Source organism: Cynocephalus volans, chromosome 4 (assembly GCF_027409185.1).
Source record: "Cynocephalus volans isolate mCynVol1 chromosome 4, mCynVol1.pri, whole genome shotgun sequence".
Classification (NCBI taxonomy): Eukaryota; Metazoa; Chordata; class Mammalia; order Dermoptera; family Cynocephalidae; genus Cynocephalus; species Cynocephalus volans.
Genome location: NC_084463.1, coordinates 25,981,148 through 25,996,116, shown reverse-complemented (window position 1 = coordinate 25,996,116; position 14,969 = coordinate 25,981,148). Strand labels below are relative to the sequence as shown.

The 14,969-nt window shown below is 33.8% G+C and overlaps 1 protein-coding gene across 1 annotated transcript in view; it reads left to right on the top strand.

Annotated features, from left to right (window-relative positions):
- Nucleotides 1-14,969, top strand: part of ARHGAP32 (Rho GTPase activating protein 32) — a 350,041-nt gene that overhangs the window by 220,458 nt on the left and 114,614 nt on the right. The window contains exon 6 of the mRNA XM_063094353.1: nt 9,002-9,088. Within this exon, the coding sequence (XP_062950423.1) occupies nt 9,002-9,088 (87 nt within the window). The remainder of the gene's footprint in view (nt 1-9,001; nt 9,089-14,969) is intronic.

Genomic DNA, 14,969 nt, shown 5'->3' with positions numbered 1-14,969 from the left:
TCTTGAATGCTAGGAGCTAAAAATAAAAACAAATCAACTAAACAAAAGAGCAAGTTCCTCTAGTCTTTGCAGGTTTCCTCTGTACTGGGGTCCTCATTTAACACTAAGCTGTGCTATTTACCAGTCTACCTTAGACTTCTCTTCCTGTACTTAGCCTAGGGGTCAGCTAGAGGTGAAAGCTTAGGAACTCTCAGCTCTTTGGTGAATATGTCTAACCCTGGGTATTTTGGTGGTTTTCTAGATAACCTAGTATACACAGGCACTTTTGAGTGTTCTAATTGCCCAAAGAACCTCTCTCCTAAGCTTTTCATCCTAGGCTTGGGGTGTCTACTTTATGTCTCAACTGTAGTTTTTTGCTCCAGGTGGCTGTAGGTTTTCGTTTGCCTTACTATGTTTTTGAGCAGTGCTATTGCTTTTCCTCCCTAATGAGCAAGTTCCGTGTTAGGAGAAACAGAGGTGAGCACATTGCATCAGTCCTTCAGGTAGCCTCCAGACAGATTAGAAGAGACAACCACAATAGTTTGTGAATAAGGTCTGTCTGCTCATTTTAGAGCCAGGGTCCCACACTGGGGATGAGGGTTACCATCATCAAGACTGCTATTGAGCCAGGGAGTGGTTGAGGCAAGGACAAGTAAAAATTCCACAAAGCTTTCTACATTTCAAAGTGGCCCTTTTCCTGATTCAGTGTTCTCTTGGTTGTTAAAAACCTTTTGCTGATTTCCAGAGTACTGAGAAAGTTGGTTCTGAGAGAATTTGCTTATTTTTTTTTTATGTTTCTGTGGAGGGACTGGAATTTGGTGCTGCCTACTTCACCATTTTGTTGACACCATTTGTTGTTTTTTCGAAGCGTGGTCTCTCTTTGCTCCTTCCTCCTAGGAAGATTGATTTTATTTCTAGTCTTTATTTCTTTTGTGGTCATTGGCATTTTAAAATATGATTCCCCTCCTTCTGGTTTGGAAGTTATGTATAGTTTTCCTATTTTTTTTTAGTGACTACCATTAAAATTTAAATTTAAATACCTAATTTAATGTCAAAAGTTTATCCATATCTCTATAGCTTCTGTCATATAATACCAGCACTTAGAATATTTTAACTGTGAACTCTTGTCTTTCATGTTATTGTTTTCTAGTAGGACAGTTCTATATTTTTATCTCTCATACTTAATATTATTATACAGTTAAAATTTGTTTAGGTATATAAACTTATGTACTGAATTCTTTGCTCAATATTTCTGCCTTATAATCAGTTTATTCTCCTGGAATCCTTCTTTTTCAAGTACATATTTTAGAAGTTATTTTAGTGAGGTTTTGTTGGTGGAAGCTCTTTCAGTTTTTGTCAGAAAAATGCTTTTTTTTGGTTCTAATTTTTGCATGATAGTTTAGGTATGAATAAAATCTTGGTAAATTTCTTTTCTCAATTTGAAGATATTCTTAAACTATTCCATCTGTTACTGTTGAGAAGTTAGGTGTTTTATATTTACTTGTACTTACCATTTCTGGTACTGTTTATTCCTTCCTGCAGTTCTGAGTTTTCATCTGGTACCATTTATGTTTAGCCTGAAGAACTTGTTTTAGCTTTTCTTGTTGGGCTGGTCTATTGGAGATAAATTCTCTCCATTTTATTTGTGAATGTCTTTATGTTGCTTAAATTTATGAAGGTTCTTTTCTATTTTTATAACTTTTGGTCTTAAATTTAGGTGTTTGATACATTTTGAGTTAATTTTTGTATATAATATTAAGTATGGGTCTAACTTCATTCTTCTGCATATAAATACCCAGTTTTCTCAGAACCAGTTGTGGAAAAGGCTGTCCTTTTTCTCATTGAACGGTCTTGGCACCCTTGATGTTTTCAAGGGTTTATTTCTGGGCTCTCTGTTCTATTCCATTGGTCTATATGTCTGTCTTTGTGTCAGTATCACATTGTTTTGATTACTGTAGCTTTGTAATAAGTTTTGAAATTAGGAAATGTGAGTCATCCAATTCTGTTTTCTTTTTTAAAGATTTTTTGGCTATTCAGAGTCCCTTGAGAATTCATATAAATTTCAGGATGGGTATTTCTGTTTCAGCAAAAAATGTTACTGGGATTTTGGTAGGAATTACATTGAATCTGTAGATCACTTTGGGTAGTACTGACATTTTAAAAATATTAAGTCTTCCTATCCATGAACATGGGTTGTGTTTCTGTTCATTTATATCTACTTTAATTTCTTTCAGCAGTGTTTTGTAGTTTCCATTGTGTAAGTCTTTTGCCTCTTTGGTTAAGTTAATTCCTAAGTATTTATTCTTTTTGATGTTATTTTTCTTAATTTCCTTTTCAGATTGTTCATTGTTAGTGTTTAGGAATGTGACTGATTTTTTATGAATTTTAATCCTGTTAATTTGCTGAATTCGTTTATTAGTTCTAACAGGTTTTTTGTGTGAAATCCTTAGCATTTTCTACATATACGATCACATTATATGTAAATGGAGATCATTTTACTTCTTTCATTCCAATTTGGATGACTTTTATTTCTTTTTTTTTGCCTAATTGCTCTGACTAGAATGTCCATTATTATATTGAATAGAAGTGGTAAAAGCAGGCATGCTTTCTTGTTCCTGATGTTAGAGGAAATACTTTCAGTTTTTCATCATTGAGTATGATGTTAGTTATGGGTTTTTCATTTATGGTCTTTATTCTGTTGAGAAAGTTACCTACTATTTCTAGTTTGTTGTGTGTTTTCTTTTAATCATGATATGGTGTTGAATTTTGCCAAGTGCTTTTCTGTATCAACTGAGATGATCACATGGTTTTTGCCTCTTCATTCTGTTAATGTGGTATATTACATTGATTTTTGTACATTGAACCATCCTTGCATAACAGGAGTAAATCTCACTTGGTCATGGTGTATAATCCTTTTAATATGATGCTGAATTTGGTTTGCTAGTACTTTGTTGAGGATTTTTACAAACTCATAAGGGATATTGGTCTGTAGTTTTCTTTTCAAGGACTGTCTTTGGCTTTGGTAAGAGTAATGCTGGCTTTACTGATTGAGTTAAGGAGTTTTTTTTTTTTCTCTTCAATTTTTTGGAAAAGCTTGAAAAAATTTGGCATTAATTCTTCAAGGTTTGAGAGAATTCACCTTGAAGCCATCAGGTCCAAGTCTTTTCTTCGTTGGGAGATTTTTGATTACTGAGTCAATATTCTTAATAGGTTTAATTGTAATCATATTTTAAAATTTCTTTATGATTTAGTCTTGGTAGATTTTGTGTTTCTCAGAATTTGATCATTGAATCTAGATTATCTAATTTTTTGGCATTCAATTGTTCATAGTACTCTGTTATAATCCTTTTTATTTCTGTGAAATTGGTAATGACTACCACTTTTGTTTTTGATTTTGGTAATATGAATCTTTTATTTCTTAGTTCATCTAGCTAAAAGTTTGTCAATTTTGTTGATCTTTTTAAGAAACCAATTTTTGCTTTCATTGATTTTTCTCTATTTAGTTTTTCTATTTTCTGTTTTGTTTACTTGTACTATAATCTTTGTCATTTCCTTCCTTTTGCGAGCTTTGGGGTTAATTTGTTATTTTTTTAGTTTCTTAAGGTTTAGAGTTAGGTTTTTGATTTGCAGACATTCTTGTTTTTAATGTAAGTGTTTGTATTATAAATTTTCCCTTTAGCATTGCTTTCTGTGCGTCCCAGATGTTTTGGTATGTTGTGTTTTTATTTTCACTCATCTCTTTGTCTTTTTCTAATTTCCCTTCTGAGTTCTTCTTTGAGCTACTGGTCGTTTGAGAGTGTTTAATTTCCACAAATTTATGAATTTTCTAGTTGTGGTCAGAGAAGATTCTTTGTGTCACATTTGTTAAAAATCTATTGAGACTTAATTTGTGGCCTAACATATGGTCTATCCTGGAAAATGTCCCATGTGCATTTCAAACAGTGTGTGTGCTGCTGTTGTTGGGTAGAGTGCTCTGTATATCTGTTAGACCTAATTGATTTATTGTGTTTCCTTACTTAACTACTGTCTAGTTATTCCATTCATTCTTGAGAGTGCAATATTAAAGTGTCAAACTATTCTTGTAGAACTGTCTGTTTTCCCTTCTATTCTGTCAGTTTTTACTTGATGTATTTTGTTGATCTGTTACTAGGTATGTAAATATTTTTAATTGTATGTATTCTTGCTGTATTGAAACTTTTATTAATAAGTAATATCCTTTTTTGTCTCTTTAGTTTTTATTTTATTTTTATATATTTTTAGTTTTCTTTATTGAAACATTGATTATACATATTTATGGGGTACACAGTTATATTTCAGTACATGTGTACAATGTTTGATGATCTAATCAGGGTAATTAGCATATTCATCATTATAAAACTTAATCATTTATTTGTGATGTGTGCATTTGATCTCCTCTCTTCTAGTCATTTAAAGTAAATGCAGTAAATTATTGTGAATTATAGATTCCTGGATTTGCCTGTACACCAGTCTTTTTTGTCTCTTTTAACTTTTTTTGATTTGATGTTTGTTTTGTGTGATATTAATATTTATCCACTTCTGCTCTCTTTTGGTTATTGTTTGCATGGGGTGTCTTTTTCCATTCTTTCACTTTGAATCTATTTGTGTCTTTGGATTTAAAGTGTATCTTCTGTAGACAAAATATAATTGGGTCATATTTTTAAATCCATTTTGCCAGTCTCTGTCTTTTGATTGGGGAGTTTAATTTATTCACATTGAAAGCAATTACTGATAAGGAGGGACTGACTTTTCTCATTTTGCTCTGTCTTTTTTGTATGCCTTATAGCTGTTCATTCTTCATTTCCTGCATTAATGTCTTTTTTTTGGTATTTAGTTGGTTTTTTGCTGTGAAATATTTAAGTGTTCTTCTCATTTCCTTTTCAACATATTCTGTAGCTTTTTTGTGTGGTTACCTGGGGCATTATATTTAACCTCCTAAAGTTATAACATTTTAATTCGAATTTATTCCAGCTTAACTTTAGTTACATGCAAAAGCTCTGCTCCTCTAACAGCTTCATGCTTTCATCTTTTCGTTGTTGATGTCACAAAATTACATCTTTATACATGTTTTTGCCCCAAAGGTAAACTAATAATTATTTTAAATTCATTAGTCTCTTAAATTATGTAGGAAACAAAATGTGAAATTACAAACCAAAGTTAAACTAATAGTAGCTTTTACACTAATTTTTTTTAAAGCATATAGATAACAAAAAGTGGAGAAAGAAGCCATTGTTACAATAATACTAGTTTTTTTAATTGCCCATGTATTTGCCTTTCTTGAGATCCTTATTTCTTCACATGGCTTTGAGTTAGTATGTAGTGTCCTTCCATTTTACCTAGCAGGACTCCCTTGAGCATTTCTTTTAGGGCAGGTCTAGTGGAAATGAACTCTCTCAGCTTTTCTTTATTCAGAAATGGCTTAATTTTGGATGCTCTTTATCTGGGAACATCTTCCTCATTTTTGAAAGAGTTTTTCCAGTTATAGAATTCTTGGTTGACAGTTCTTTTCTTTTAGCACTTTGAATATATTGGCTTACTGCCTTCTGGCCTCCAAAGTCACTGATGAGAAGCCTGCTAATCTTATTGAGGATCTCTTGTATGTGCCAAGTCACTTCTCTTTTGATATTTTCAAGATTATCTGTTTGTCTTTCAAAAGTATGGTTATGATGTGTCTTGGTGTGGGTCTCTTTGGATTCATCTTGGAATTTATTGAGCCTCTTGGATGTTTATATTTATGTCTTTCATCAAATTTGTGAAGTTTTTGGCCATTATTTCTTCAGATAATCTTTCTGTCCCTTTTTCTCTCTCTCCTATTTCTAGTATTCCCACATACATACATTGGTTTGCTTGATGGTGTCCCATAGACTTATTAGTTTCTGTTCATTTTTCTTCAGTATTTTTTCTTTCTATTCCTCAGACTCAGTCATTTCTATTGTTTTATTTCAAGTTTACTGATTCTTTCTTCTGCCTGCTCAAAGCTGCTTTTGAATCTCTTTGGTGAATTTTTCATTTCAGTTATCATACTTTTCAGCCACTAAATTTATTATTAGTTTCTTTTTAGGTTTTCTCAGGTCTTTTCTGAACCTGCACCTTTCCCTGGGCAAGTGCAATAAATTTCTAATTTTCCCCATATATACAGATGCTTTTGTATGTCCTGGTCTTTTGTTTGTGTCTCCCAAAAGAGGAAAATAAGAAAAATAAAGGGTGGGCAGAAAAGGGGAAGGGTGTTTGCCCTTTAAGTCCCCAAGAAGTCACTCAGCCAGAGGGGGCGTAGGCTTGCAGTAATGCAGGAAGGTGCAACAACAATGGCCACGCACCTCTTTGCACCTCTGTGGTTAGAAGCAGTGATCGGTAATCACAGCATAGATCTCTGATATTTAAAAGCAGGGAGTTTTTTTGCCTACCCTGGCATGTGCAAGGTATGTATGTGTATGCTACTTCAGTAACACATTCTCAGCTTCCTGCAACAGGGCTGGGATTGGAGTATGTATACCGACTAGTATGTTAAGAGCTGATATTTACCAAAATGAACTGCAGTTTTCCATCCAAACCTTGCTGTGGAAGTTGTAAGCCCTTCACTAGATTCCAGAGTTCCAAATAGTTATATCAGACAGCTACTGCCAGTGCACTTGTTGTCTAGGTGGGGAGACAGATTCCTGGTGCTTCCTACTCTGCCATCTTTCCAGAGTCATCTTTTTCCTATGTGTTCTTGCGTATTTTTTACCTTCCTACTAAATTTTAGCGTCTCTATCATAGTCGATTTATATTTTCTTTCTTATCATTTGTACACCTGGCCCATTTCTGCGTCTGCTTTAGATTACCGTTTCCTCTCCTGAACACGAGTCATTCTCTTGCTTCTATTTGTATTTTATAATTTTTATGTGAAATATGTTATATAAAAGATGGCTGAGACTGAAGTAAATGCTATTTATCTATAGGAAAGAGCTTGCATCTTCTTCCAGTTCATTAGATTGGCTAAATCAAGCTGATATGTATTTGATATAGATCTGGTCTTTGTGGCAGCTTTAGTTCTATTGAGTTTATCGTTACCTATAAATATTTGGGGGGTAAGGTCCAGGGATTTCTTTCACAGAAGACTGAAGAGATGCTGAAGATGTCTTTGTGCTTTACCATGAAGCTACCATTCTACTGAACTGAGGGAGAGCACATTCTCCCTCTCTGCTTTACAGCCTAGTTGCTCATTTTCTTTGCTCTCCAGTCCTTTTTCCTAGCTCTCTGTGCCTCAGGAAAGCTCTCTTCTCTGCACTAACCCACATCTTGGAGGGTTGATGCATTATACTCTATGAAGGCCTGGAATGTCTCAGTGGGGTTTCTCTCAGCTTTTCTGGGCCTCCTCCAGCCTTCAGTTGTTGAATGTCTAAGAACCTCAGAGGGCTATCTTTTAATTCTTCTGTCCTTTGTCAGTTTTTACTGCCTGGCTCCCAGTCTATAGAGTAGATTAGTTGCCTTCAGCTTGGGGGAGGCTCCCCACACTCCACAGGCTCATCTCTCTCAGTTCTACTGCTCTTCTCCAGCCTTTGGTGTCCTGACACTGTACCTTTATTGATGGGAATTGGTTGTACCTGTTGATGAGAATTGGTTGATGGGTGGGGGTCAACTCTCCGCTATTAGGTGCTCCTTGTAATTTTAGTTTTTCACTTTAGTTTACATGCAGTCATTCACGGATTGGCTGGTTTCTCCTTACCCTAAGGTAGATTCTTTATCCTCTTGCATCTCTGCCAAGCACATATGTGAGTCTCTTCTGTCTCATAAGTCTTGTTGATTTCTGAAACTTAGTTCATTTAGGTTTCTTTTCACCCTTAATTTTTTTTTTAAACTATGATTTTTTAGTTAATTTAGCTTATTGTGGCTAGTATGAGAATAATTATCTTGTGAACTTCTAGTTAATATCTGAAGATTAAAAAAAATACTTCCAGTGGCACTGTTTTCCTAAATAGAGAATATATCTTTATGAACCTTTTACTTCTTGTAATATTACAAGAAATATATAATGGTATGTTACATTTATTAAGTACTTACTGAGTGCCAGGGAACACTTTCCATGCATCGTCTCATTTAATACCCACAAACTTGAGAATAGGTATTATTATATCATCCCCATTTTCCAAAAGAGAGATTACATAACCAATTATTGACACTTTTGAACTCAGGGTTGTCTATCTCTGGAACAGAGTTTGCAAATTCACATCCAAAGATGGAGCAGGTATGTAACATAAATGAGTAAAGCAAGGAGTGTATAAGAAAAATAATAAAGCAGGCAGCATGACGAATGGCAGTTAACACTTAGCCTAGGTGCAGGCAAAAAATGAGAGTCATCAGTTCTGTGGCAAACACTCTTAGAGAGTGTATACCTCATTTAAAGATGATGGTCACATCTGAGCTGTAGCCGGTTGTTGCCCAGGTAAGAATGTGGGCCCAGTATTCCCAACTATTCTGGTTTTTCAATAGAAGCCAGAGATCTGTATTTTTCATATGATACCTCTCAGCTTTCACATGTTGGCTGTTGGTTCAAATAAACGTAAAATAAAATCCAATATGGAAACCTACATGGTGAGTCTGAAATTAAACATGTTTGTAAGCCTAACCTGTTCTTTGGGCAGCTGGTTTGCAATCTCTGTAATAGACTCTGAGCTCCATTAAACTGTTAAGTCATGCTGTCTCTCGGTGCCCAGTTTAATGCCTTCCTTTCACATATGTCATAAATAAATTAAGAAAGTGAGGACCTGCTTTTTAGTGAACATGTTTTATTTACTGCTGTTATGTTGTTGAGCCAGTTTACATATAAGCTACAAAGACAATTCCTGGAAATACATATTTTTTGAAATTCTGAATTCTTCATTTATCTGTGTTAAGCAACAGAGTTCTAATACAAGGCATGTTTTACATTAAGTTGATGTGAGTGTCCAGGTATTATTGGATGCTTAGTTTATTCTTGTTTATTAATCACGACTTCTTTCCCTTTCTTCTTTCTTATGTGATGTAGCTTTCACTTTCAGAAGAACAGAATGAAGTAATGAAAAATGGCTGTGAATCTAAAGAGCTGGTCTACCTCGTGCAGATTGCTTGTCAGGTAATTTTGCGGATGTGTTCTCCATTTCACAAAGTTAATAATTATTTTGAGTGATTATTAAATTTATTTCTATAACGTGATTCTCATATTGTCTAAAAGATGTAATCCACTGAAAGATGCTTCTATAATACTTAAATGAAATTGGGCTATGAATGACTATTGTAAGAAAATAAATGGTATTTGTATAAAAAGATAAATGTGTTTATACAATACTACATGGAATGCATAGTTTAGCTTTGCAACAGGCATGTCTTCTCTTGGCATTTTTAGAAAGTTCCTAAGGCTTTGGATACTTACAAGTAAATAATAGTGACTGTGGTAACACAGATGTTTTATTTTATTTTTTCTCCCAGTCGTATTGGTATTTTTACATGTACTCAGAGTTGAAGCAATCAATTTCATAGAATCAGTTTTATAGATATTTAATTTATAACCTTAAATGAAAATACTTCTTGTAAGAGTAAAAGAAAGATATTATTTATTGATTATTTGATTAAATGAGATAGCTATTTACCACATATTATAACAAAAGAGTAGATTAAGTTGTCTCTGCCTCACATACTCACTTTTTCTTACCAAGACAGTAATTTCCTCTATGGTGTAATTTATGTATTCTACATTCATTGAGCCTTCTGCCTATTAGTGAATTAGTCATTATAAAGCAAGTGTTTTGGAGGAAAGCTTAATTCTTTACAAAGTTTTTAGTTTTCTTAGGGAGAGAGTAAGATATGGGCATTTATGATTTTTTTTTTTCCAAAAGGTATTGATGATGTAACTGAAGTTAAAAATTAAATAATCTGTAAAAATCTAATACTTACGTGGGATATACTTATAGTGACCTTAAAGAAAATCTTTCAGAATTAAAGTGCTTTTATTGCTAAGTGTCAGAATATGAAATTGGAAATCAAATTTAGTTTGTATAAAATAAAATGACCAAGGTCGCATGTTGTTTATATGAGTATGTTTTTCTGCATGTCATCTTAGTTTCGTCGAGGAAGTAGGCAGCTCTGAATCACTAAGTTTCATGTCATGTTTCATAAACTGCTTCTATTTGGTGAGTTAATCTTTAAGTGAAAATATCAAGTACTTTTACGATAAACTATTACTAGTAGATGAATGGAAATCATATTTTCTTTATCTGGAGTATGTGGTTGGTATGTTAGACATGAATTTATTAATCCTTCTGCAGCATAACACATTTTAGCATCTCTTCTTCTCATTGTTAATTTCCATGTGTTCTGAGAATGCAAATATTTTTATTGTCATGAGCAAAACATAATGTGAGAAATATCTGTTCTGTTTTTCAAAATGACCTTCAAAAGACAAGCTTGGTGTTTTGGTGCTATGCATTAGAATGTATAATTGTTACTTGATTGCTCTTTCATGTGTTAGTGACCTAGATAGGTAGTTTCTTGGTTGTAAATAACTTGTCAAGTGGCTTAAAACATTTCAGACTACTTAGTATACTATTTACGACATCAAAATAGTAATTTACTGCATTGTAACAATGCCACTGCGCCTCTGCGCTACCTCAGTGTAAGTAATCATTGAAGTGTTCCCATGGCTTACCTCTGTATTCTTTCATATATGTCAGCAATAAACCATATTAAACTAGAATCGTATTTTTTAATAATGAAGAGAGACTCACAATCAAACCATCTAATTTTGCAAATGAAAAAACTGAGGCCCCAGTTACTGAAGGGGCTGTTATAAGCTACATGGAATCTTAGCAGCAGGAGCTACTAATGACTTCGGTTTCTTGAATGCCAGCTTTTTCTGCATCTCTTTGGAATTGTTGGTCTAGAACAGATTTGAGGAATTGCTCAGTCTTCAGATAAGATGATCATTACAAACTGAAGTAATCTGTAGATTCCAGAAGCTATCTTTTCACATATTTCATATTTCTACTATTCTCTAGTTTTTAATAATGTACACTTGAAATTCCTTTTATTTAGCCAAAATTCTTGGTTCTTCATCTTAACCCTCTCGTCTCTTGCTCTGTTAGATTCGAAGGCGACAAACTGAATGGCTGTGATATTTTTCCTCTGTAGGTGAAATGACATTGATTTCATTAGGTCTTATTTTTGAAACTTTTAATTGTGTCTATGCCTGCCTTTTAAAGGTTTTATTTTTTTTCTAAATTGTGAGCCCAGAAATGTAAATTGTCTTCTATATCGAATAGATCCAATTTCAGTAGGCATTTTTTCATCACCTATATGTCTAGTACACAGATATTATGATATGTAGTATGTAATTTAATTCTTACAAAAGCTCTGTGAGTTAAATCGTCTGGTTTTCGTTTTACAGATCATAAAATTAAAGAGAAGGACCTGGATTTGAACATAATTACAGTGTTTTTTTCCTACTTTGGCCCCATTTTCTAGTGTAATTTGTACTTGGTTGGCTACTCTAAAATCTGCAAGCATATCCCAAATATTAATAAAGAATTATAGAAATGTGCTGAAATTGACAATTTTGTTTCTTTGCATGACTTCAGTGGACAAGGGCCTATATGGAGCACATGTGTGCGCACATGCACAAATATGTATCTATGAATGGAACCTTAAGATCTAGAGACCCTGAGGGAGATAGTCCAGGCCCACTGGGTGCAATTTCAGGCCAGCAGACTATAGTTTTAGTGATAATAAAAATATTTAACAGCAGGTATAGCATGGGCTGGAAGCAATTAGAATAGACACAAGTCTGGGCCGGCCCCGTGACTCACTCGGGAGAGTGCGGCGCTGGGAGTGCAGCAGTGCTGGGAGCGCCGAGGCCGCGGGTTTGGATCCTATATGGGGATGGCCGGTGCGCTCACTGGCTGAGCACGGTGCGGACGACACCAAGCCAAGGGTTACGATCCCCTTACCGGTCACTAAATAAATAAATAAATAAATAAAAATGAAAAAAAAAAAAAAAAAAAGAATAGACACAAGTCTTACAAATCTCATGTAGCCAAATTGGTGTGTCTCAGCTGAATATTAATTATGGATAAAGCACTCTCTCAGATGCCTTGAAAAACAGATATATAATGCCCTTTCTAAGACCGCAACTCCCTCCCTTTCATACTACTTATTGTTAAGTTATGTTAACTAATATAGGCATGTTGTGTATTAGATATTCCCTCCTTTATCTTCTCTTTTCTCTAAGTAAACAAACAAAAGCATCTGTTGTGTAGAACAAACAAATCAGCTACTATGAATGAAGAAACATTCTTTCCAGTTTGTGTTATGATGTTGATCTGGGTGGGAGTCCCTTTTATTCAGTTTTATCTTCTGAAAATCATGCTGCTTTTTCCTCTGCATATCCCATATATCTCAGGAAACTTAATGTATTTAATTTGAAATTAATGAAAATTAATAAAAATCTTACAAATTTAGTAATATGTTATCATAGATATATGAAGAAAGATTTACTATCTCAAATGCTGAAAATTCAGTAATTTTAAGAAGATGAAAGTTAGATAAACCCTGGAACTAATTATATTGAGCCCCACTACATAGAATGTCATTTATGTGTATAATATTAATGGTATTAAGCCCTAAAAGCCTTCTATCTTCTATTGTCTTATTTTTTAGTAATTAAGTAAATATCAGCTTTTTAAGTGTTAATTTTAAAATGGCAAATTTACCTAGCTGCTATGGGAACTTATTCTAATATGCGCCCTAATGGAAATCATGCTTTGACTTTTTTTGTCTGTAGACTATTACAGAAATATTGGTATAATTATTGCTTACTCAAATACATAGTATTTTATTGTCCCATTGTCAGCTTTACAGTAGTTGACATTAATGGTTCCTATTTGAGTGCATTAACTACCTTTGTATTTTAAACAGCATTCATTAGTATTTAATTGTTTATTTTTCTGAAGATCAAGTATTTTACAAATATTACAGTAATATGAAAGCTCCTTTATGTCATGGTAGGTAGGGTAAACAGTTGGTTTCAGGGAATGCTTCTGTGCCTCAAAATATCTCCTGTACTCTGATGTTCCCATGCCTGAAATTCCACTATCAGAAATGCATTCCTTGGTATTAAATATCTCCTTCTCCACTCAGTCCATTTAGAAAATGTTGTTACTACAGGAATGAGGGTGAATATTAACATTTGTAGAGCATCTATGCGTGAACAAAATATGTAGGCAGATTGCCAGCATTTATATGTAAACCTTATAAATGCTTCTGTGAGATGTAGGTGGTGTTATTCCCATTTCACAGATGAGTAGACTGCTGCTCATAGATGTTGAGTAACTCGTGTAATGTTCTGTATTTAGGATAGGGCCAAGCTGAGATTTAAATCACATCTCTTTTTCTCTCTCTTCTCTGAACTTCACACATATAAAGAGATAATTGATGCCATCAGTTCTTTTTCAGGAAATTTTCCCATGATCAAAGGACTTCTAAGGATGTGGGCAAAGACTGTTCTTTTCAGATAGAACAGAAGATGTATGTAGAAGTTGTCTATTTCTTTCCACCTCTATTATTACCAAGCTAGCCCAAGCATTATCTCTTGTTTGAGCTGATGTTTGTACCCTGTAATCTATTATACACTGCCAGAATGATGTAAAACATAAATTGAATCCTCATGGTTATTCTCATGGTTAAAACTCTTGAATAGATTCCCACTGCATTTAGAGCTAAATCCAAATACTAACCAACATCTGTGAGGGCCCTACATAATCTTGACCTTGTCTACCTCTTCATCACATCACGGCAGTCTCTTCTCACGCCTGTGCTCTGATCACATCACCTTTCAGGCAGTTCCTAAAAAACCCTAAGTTCTTTCCTGCAACAAGACTTTGAACTTTGATCTGCCTGTAACTCTGTTCACCCTGTGCTCTTGCTGTGTCTAGTGCCTTCTCAGTTTTCAGGACTTGGTTTAAATAGTACCTCCTCAGAAAGGCTTTTCTTGATCACCCTGTCTGAAGTAGGTCATTCCTTATTCACAGTACAAAACTGTCATTTTATTTATGTATTTGTTTACTTTAAAAAGTATTTGTTTTCCTCACTTGGAATAAATTCTAAGAAGTCAGGAATCTTGTTTATCCTTTTTCTGTTGTATCTCTAGTGCTTACTCCAGTGCTTGGCACTATATGGGTGTTCAGTAAATGTCCAGTGAATGAATGAGTGAATGAAGAACAAATTCTTGTCACAGAAATTTGATCCTACATACATGAGGATATTTCATTTTTCTTCACTCTTCTTCCTCAGTCTTGTCAAGACTTGTTTATTTTTGTCATTCTTGGGTAGTAGTAATTACTTGGTAGTAATAATTACTAAGACTAAAAATTAGCAGCAAATTAAAATTTAGACAGGTGTATATAATGAAAAGTTTTTTGTTTCATTTTTATTTTGTTCCTTTTCAAAGTTATTGGACTTCTAAAATACTGTGACCATTTACTTTATTCAGTCTGGAAATTGGATGATTAAAGCTATATTTTTATATATGAAAATTTAAATTCTTGTCTCATATCTGCTGAAAATATAATGTGTTTACTATTTTTAGAATTGTAGATGATTTGAAAATTATGAGTTAAGGTTTTAATTTTATAAATGAAAATCTGTATAAAAGAGTAGATCTCTTCCTGGCATAAAACTATTTTTAAGAAGTTGAAAGAAATCGATTCATAGATATATGAGGAGAAATACATTTTGAAATCCAATCCCCATCATTTACTTTTTGAAGCTCCAAAGGCATTTACATGGTTGGTTGTTGATATTTATTTGAGTAAGACTACTTAGATGGAAGAGAAGATAATTACTTTTTAAGAAATTAATAACCTTTTTTTAGAGCAATTTTAGGTTTACAGCAAAACTGAGTAGAAAGTACAGGGAGTTCCCATGTACTCCCAAGTGTCCTGACACACCTACAACATTCCTCACTC